We start from the raw sequence: 7,572 nt of genomic DNA, 5'->3' as shown, positions 1-7,572 counted from the left end.
CTTTGGCCTATCTCTGCACCCAAATCTCAAACTCTTCATTATAGCAGCTTTGTAATTCTTACTATCTGGTAGACAAATGACTCTTTTTCAAGTGTATATTGACTATGCTTGTCCATTTGCATGTCTTTATATTTTAGAATCAGGTGATTCTCACATGCCTTCAGGTCCAAAGTCCTTTGGCACATTTGATTTAGGATTGCAATCAATCTGTAGATTCCTTTTTGGGAAGAATCAACATATTTAAAATATTGAATATTCATGCCCATGAATGTATTTTATTTTATGTTCAGGTAGGTCTTTGTTAATATGCCTCAACAGCATTTTAATATTTTTGTCTGTAAAAATTTTTTGGTTAAGCTTTTTTAACCAAAAAATATTTTAACCAGCCATCAGCTGCCTCCCAGTCTTATTTGGTTAAAATGTTTTTGGTGAAATTATTTTCCTAAGATAATTGATATTTTGGTACTATAGGTTAAAACTATATGTTCTTTACTTTCATTTTCATACTCTTTCCCTGACAAAAAATGAAGTTGATATTCTTTTGAATATTGACCTTATACTAGCAAACTGATATACTATCATATATTGAATAAATTATCTTTAGTTGTTTTGGATTCTTTTCGTGCACAGTCTAATCATCCATTAATCACAAAAGCTTTGTTTCCAACTGGCCAATCCTCATTCCTTCATTTATTCCTCTTTGGATTACTACACTTGCTACTACCTCTAATATAAGAAGTAATAGAAATACTTGTAGCAGAAACTCTAGGTTAGGTCTCAAGTTCAAACTAGAGGCTTTCAACATTTCCTTAAAAGATATATCTGTTATAGGTGTCTCATGCATATCCTTTTATCTAGTTTGGTAACATTTTTCATATTTGATAAACTTTATGTTTAAATAATTTTAGATTTATAAGAAAATTACAACAATAATAAGAAAGTTATCATATGTTCCACACTCAATTCCTCCTGTTATTAACATCTTACCTTGGTAAGGTTTCCTAAAACTAATGAACCAGTATTTATACATTGTTTTTAACAAATATTCTTTATTTATTATTGAACATACTTCAGTCACATTTTCTTACTTTTTACGAAGTTCTGTTTTCTATCCCAGGATCCCCTGAGGATACTCCATTGCTATTAGTTATCATGTTCCTTGGATGCCCTTTGGCTGTACCAGTTGATTGAGACATTTCTCGATTTTGAAAACATTGACACTTTTGACAGTTTCGTGTGGTTAGGCATTTTGTAAAATTGACTTTGATTGGGATTTATGTAAGTTATATTTCCTGGAAGGATGAACAGACAGGTGAAGTGCCATTCTTATCATATCATACCGACAGCACATAGTACCAACATAGTTTGTCACTGATGATATTAACTTGATTACTGTGGCATCGTGGTGCTTTTTAGCTTTATTCAGGGTAAAGTTACATTATTTTTTGCCGTATGTTATACTGTCATCATGAGAAAAACAGGGAGACCCAGGACCAGCCAGTAGTCACATGAGGCCTGTGAGAGAACTGCAGAGACTCCCTGCCCACAAAGAGGAGGATCCATAGAATCCAGCTCCACTACTGCTGCCAGTCCTGGGAGGCCCTGGGGCATGGTGGCCCACTGTGGCATCTCCCTGACATCTCAGAGGACAGAAAGAGGAGAAGGCTGTGCTCAGGTGAGTCTCACTTCAGATCATGAGAGGGGAAGGGACTCAGGCCCTTCCAGGCATCCCTACGATGACACAGAGGAAGGACCGATGAGGCATCCCTCCCAAGAAACAGAAGGGCACACAAATCCAGTCCCTGTTTTCACCCTGGGAGGCCTTGGGCAGGGCCCTCAGTCAGGGATGCTAGCGCTTTTCACTTCGTCTTGGGGTTCGTCTCATGGAAATGGGAACCTTGATCTGAAGAACAAAGTGTCTGGAGAGCAAGGGAAGGGCTCCCAGGCCATGTCAGGAATAATAACTGCAGGAAAACAGAGTCCTGCCCACACCATTTCAGAAAAAGGACACCAGAGTCCTGCCTTGGGCCTAGGAGGTCCCACCCCCCTGTGGAGGGATGTGATTCTCCCTCTCTTCTACCTTGCCGGTCTCAGGGATGGGAGGGGCTTATTCGGAGGTGAAAGACTCAGATGCACAGAGGCAGGGAGCCCAGGCCGTTTCAAGAGTCCAGGCACAGCCTCTCAGGAAGGCAGGAAGGGAACACCCATGACTCATAGTGCTCCCTGTCCTGTTCCTGTGCCTGCTGCCAGCTCTGGAGGAGCCCATCAGGGTCCCCAGATGACAACTTTCTGACTTCCATTTTGGGAGTCAGCTGGAGGGGAAGTTTTCTCCAAGGAGGGCAGCTTCAGTTAAGCAGAGGGAGAAACCCCAGGACTAGCCACTCAGTGAGAAGAGAACTCTGTGGAAGGACAGTGACCTCCCAACATGGAGGGGAGGCGCAGGCTGCACCCTGCCACTCCCTGCTGTCAGCCCTGGAAAAGGATGTGGGGAGGTGGGCAGGGAAATATGGATGAGGGGCTTGAAGGGAGCAGGAAAAGGTAGAGGGGTACTGAGAGGTGGGCAGGAAGGGGTGGAGGGGGCCCAGGAGGTGGGTAGGAAGGGGTGGAGAAGGGCCGGTGGGTGGTCAGGAAAGTGTGGGAAGGAGGTAGAGAGGTGAGGGGTGGTTCCTCCATAGAGAGGAGACCTAGCCCCACGCTGCCCCTGCTGTCATCCCTGGTCAGTTCTGGCAGGGTTGCAGGATGTGCTTTCCCGACTTGCATCCTGGGAGTCTGAAGTATTTGAGGCATTTTGTGAGAAGGCTCAATTGAGATCAGCAGACAGAAGACTCTTAGAACTGGCCAATCCTCAAGGTAAGGGCGCTAAGGGAGAACTGAGGGACCTCCCACCACAGAAAGAGGCAGCTCTTGCCTGCCCTGCACCTGCTGTGAGATTGTAGGCCACAGACAGGAAGAGGGCAACGAAGGGCTGAGGGACACGTCCTCATGACAGAAGAAGGGAGGAGGTGCCGGCCTTCTAGGGAATAAATAGGAAGACTTTGAGGAAGACAAGGGGAACTGCCACCTCAGAGGACAGATCCAGAGATTCCCACCCTGCTCCTCCATATCAGCCCTCGTAAAGTTCCCCAGTCAGCTCAGGCTGAGTGACAGCCCTCTCATTGGTGGGCGAGGGGCGTAGGGAAAGGGAAGGCCTTGGTCTGAGGGTCCCATGGCAAGTCAGCACAGGGAGCGACTTCCGGTTGGCAGAGGGAAGATTCCCAGGCCCTGCTGGGGATAAGAGAGAGGACTGAGGGGTCACATGTGCATCAGAACAGACGTGAGGCCACCCCGACTGCCCCCGTGGTAGAGTGCTGGGAGGCGGCTGCCACCTCACCACCTCCCACTGCTCTCAGGGATGTGGAGTTTGCTCTGAAGTTTGGGCTCAGGCCAGAAGAGTGGTAGGGACATGGCCCTGTCTGAGAAAAGGTGAGGATGCTCATTCAATTCTGATGGGACCATGCAGTCCAGAACTGTGGGGCTCTGGGTATCTGGCCAGCCCCAGCTGTCAGCCCTGGGAGGCCCAAGGCTCTGCTTGCACTCTTTAGCCTGAGAGGCCCCCTCACTTCCTCTTGCAGGTGCTCCAGGAACCAGCAGTTGAAGACCTGGGTCTGAGGCCCACTTCCTAAAACCAGCACCGCAGAGGAGGCCCAGGCAGTGCCAGGAGTCAAAGTGAGTGCACACCCTGACTGTGTACCAAGGGCCCTACCCCCGCAAACAGAGCAGACCCGGCAGCACCTGGCCATTGCCAACTACTGCCATTCCTGGTGCCTCAGGCTCTGCCTGCCAGCTGTGCCCTGAGGTGCTTTCTCACATCCTCCTACAGGTCCCCAGGAGGCAAACCCCCTAGGAAGACAGGCCACCAGTGAGGCCCTAGAGCACACCGTAAGAGAAGAAGAGCTGTAAGCCGGCCTTTGTCAGAGCCATCATGGGTGAGTTTCACACCTGAGGCCAATTGCAGTGTTCCTCTCCCCCTCAGGCCTATTGGATCCCATCATCCACATCCCTGCTCACACATTTACCTTCTGCTCCTGAGGAAGACATTATACTTTTGTTTTGAAATGTTCCTAGCCGCAACTTTGAGGAAGACTTCCAGAACCGAATTGTGATAGAGAACTTGGTAGATGTACAGGATTCCACAGATGAGGAAGAGGAGAAAGCCTACTCCATTTCCTCTTCCTCTTTCTACTTATTATTCCCTACCTCTTCCTTCTCTTCTTTTTTCTCCTCCTCCTCATCCTCTACTCTGATTCTTGGTGCTCATGAGGAGAAGGAGAAGCTGTCTGCTGGGATGCTGCCTCTTCCCCAGAATCCTCCTGAGAGTCCTCCCCAGGGTCCTCTCCAGTGTTCCCTGTCCTTCTGCTCCTCCTCCACTTTATGGAGCCCATTCAATGAAGAGCCCAGCAGCCAAGAAGATGAAGATACAAGTACCTGGCACAGCCTGACAGATAGTGAGTCCTTGTTCATTTATACACTGGATGAAAAGGTGGACGAGGTGGTACAGTTTCTTCTCCTCAGATATCAAACAAACAGCCTGTCACAAAGGCAGAGATGCTGACGAATGTCATCAACAGGTACACGGGCTACTTTCCTATGATCTTCAGGAAAGCCCGTGAGTTCATAGAGATTCTTTTTGGCATTTCCCTGAGAGAGGTGGACCCTGACGACTCCTACGTCTTTGTAACCACATTAGAGCTCAGCTGTGAGGGGAGTGTGAGTGATGAGCAGGGCATGCCCCAGAACCACCTCCTGATTCTTATTCTGAGTGTGATCTTCATTAAGGGCACCCGTGCGTCTGAGGCGTTCATCTGGGAAGTGCTGAATACAATAGGGGTGTATGCTCAGAGGGTGGACTTCATCTGTGGGGAGCCCAGGGAGCCCGCCACTAAAGTTTGAGTGCAAGGACATTACCTGGAGTACCGGCATGTGCCCAGTAGTGCTCTTCTATGTTATGAATTCCTGTGGGGTCCTAGAGCCCATTCAGAAACTAGCAAGAAGAAAGTAGAGCCCATTCAGAAACTAGCAAGAAGAAAGATTTTGGCCATGCAAAACAATACTGTCCCTAGTTTGTCCTCCAAGGATGCTTTGAAAGATGTGGAAGACAGAGCCCAGGCCATAATTGACACCAAAAATGATGCTACTGCCATGGCCAGTGCAAGGTTCCGTGGCATCTCCAAAAACTTCTCCTGTCTTGAGTGAAGTCTAGGGCAGTTTCTTACCTCTGTGTTTGAAGAGGGCAGTTGAGGTACTAGGTAGTGGAGGGCCCAGGTGGGCTTGAGGGAACAACACAGTGTTCTTCGCATTTCTGTTCCATATGGGAGAGATGGCGATTTACCTCTTTTCCTTTTGTGTACTTTTTGAATGATTTTCCTTTTAACAGTAGGTTGAATTAGCTTCAGAATATTATTTTATAAATATTAGTCACATATGTATTGCTGTTTATCTAGTTTAAGAGTAACAGTCTGATATTTTGTAAAAAAAATTTGGAAAAAGTTTGTCTATTATTTTGTGATCTGTAACAGGATAACATGGTATTGCACTAGGAATTTTCTTGAAAATGTGTAAGAACTCAGCAGTTAAATAGTGGAACAAAATAAAGGATGGTGAATAGTTACATTTGCTTATCCTGCTTAGTCTGTTGTTCTTGAAAATTAAAGAAATAGACCTGACTTTTCTTAGCTCATTCAAGAAAGTAGCAGAAATTAAATGTTAATAAATAAAAGCATCTCTGACTGCTTTGTCTGCCTAACATACTATGAGCTTCTGCTTGCGGAGGGAACTCATAGTAGTGGGGATACAGTGAAAAGCAAGAGTTACGCCTTACCTATAAAACAGTAGAATCTAGGAGCAGAAGCCATGTCAAGAAGGTGGTAAGATGCTCTCTACAATCATAAGTTTACAAAGAGTGGGGAGGTGAGACTCCAGATGGAGTCTTCAGGTATAAAGTCCCTGAGCTAAGGTACTTTGGGGATTCAGGAAACTGCAGATGCTTCTGTGGGAGCTGATTGTTATGAAGCTGGGTGGTGCCAGGGGCCAGACTCTCAGAAGGTGAGAGAAGAGCCTGCAATGGAAAACTGCTCTGAGCAGTTCCTTCTGGTGGAGGATGAGGCAGAGAGGAGTTTCCACGTGGTGAATTAATGGAAGGTGTCTTGCAGCTTTCAAACTGGTGAGCTTGAACACAGTGCAAAGACTAGGTGATTGATACCCATCATTTGCAAGGGTTTCCTGAGAAATAAGGCGATAACTCCTTGAAATGCTGCCCAGAAGCTTCTAGGCTGGCATTCATTTTCCTAGCCTGGGAGAGCCAGAGCCCATTCCATTGAAAGGACATTTAATTAGGTTATTTTGAATGTAATGTGGGCAACTGTAAGCAAGGGCTAGATTTTTAGTGAAGGATAAATAGAAATAGTGATTTGGATGTGTGAGCAAAGGGAAAGGCGAAAAGGAGTTGATCTTTGATTCAAATTCTAGGATCTTTGAGCTGCATTCCACCTGGGAAATTCTCCCCTTACCCATGTTATATAATAAATTATTTCAGAAAGAAAATGTACTGAGTTGTATCTATGAAGCTGAAATTTTTGTTGAGTTGGTATTTCATGACATATTCACCTACATCTTCTCTGAGATGTTTCAGATAACAAAAACAAGAGCTAAATTTTTCATAAAAGACAGTGGTAGACTTTGAAGTTTTAATTCTATTGATAACGACTGCCATTATTAAAATTCCAATACATGCCAGTCACTGTGACAGGTGTTTTATTCACATTACGTACATTCCAGAACATCTACAATAAAGGACTTATCCAACCCATTTTACCCAGATGAAGAACCTGAGTCTCATAGTGCTTAATGAATTCCTCCAAGTTCACATGGCTAGAATGTGACAGGGCTGGAACATGAAACCTGCTGTGAATTGATCTAGGCACCTACTGTCTCCACTCCTCCCAGCCTCAGGAAGGTCTTTGCCTGTTAAGCTACTTCTCTTCATAATTCTTAACATTTCTCAGGTGACATAAAGATGAACCCTGTGGCCAAGATATTCAGATAGGACTAGAGAAGTAAGGTGACAATGAGAATAAATGCAATGTGGGGATCGTTGTGGACTTTATTTACCTAAGGAACTCCTATTGTGAGCCCTAGGTTTCTTGAGAGCTGACTCTGTCCAGGTGCCAGCAGTTCTGTCCAGCCTCAGCACTTTCCCACTTTACAGCACCCTCCTTCTTGTCTCTCCTGTGTGCTCTCCTGAGCAACGCTGGAACCTGTCCTGCTGACCAGCTCGTCCCTACAATCTCTCTGTGAAGGCTGTGCCCTGCTTCCAGTGTAACAGCCCAGAATCAGCAGTCCTTCCCCTGACACAGACGCCTCCTCATCCCCACAGAAGTTCCCTGACTGATCCATCCATACCCCCGGCTCCTGTGCGATAACAGCAATTCGATGTACATTTTCAGTTTGGATAGTGACAATTCCCTATCTATCCTGGGCATCTTCAACACGCTCTCAAAATACTCCCACATAGGGTGGTGAGTAGAATCTGATTTG

At 46.0% G+C, this 7,572-nt stretch overlaps 2 protein-coding genes across 2 annotated transcripts in view; both read left to right on the top strand.

Moving 5' to 3' along the window:
- The first annotated feature begins 809 nt into the window (after nt 1-809).
- The window catches only part of MAGEC3 (MAGE family member C3), an 18,579-nt gene continuing 11,816 nt past the window's right edge, over nt 810-7,572 (top strand). The window contains 4 exon segments of the mRNA XM_037989235.2: nt 810-1,675; nt 2,722-2,850; nt 3,612-3,705; nt 3,860-3,965. The gene's annotated coding sequence lies outside the window, so the exon portion shown is untranslated.
- On the top strand, nt 4,031-5,232 carry LOC103232688 (melanoma-associated antigen C1-like). Its single transcript, XM_073013826.1, is given in 1 exon segment — nt 4,031-5,232. A coding segment is annotated over 1 exon segment (648 nt). The 5' UTR covers nt 4,031-4,584.

The sequence above is a fragment of the Chlorocebus sabaeus genome, chromosome X, assembly GCF_047675955.1.
Source record: "Chlorocebus sabaeus isolate Y175 chromosome X, mChlSab1.0.hap1, whole genome shotgun sequence".
Lineage (NCBI taxonomy): Eukaryota > Metazoa > Chordata > Mammalia > Primates > Cercopithecidae > Chlorocebus > Chlorocebus sabaeus.
The sequence above is the reverse complement of the archived record's forward strand: the minus strand, read 5'-3'. Positions and strand labels throughout refer to the sequence as shown.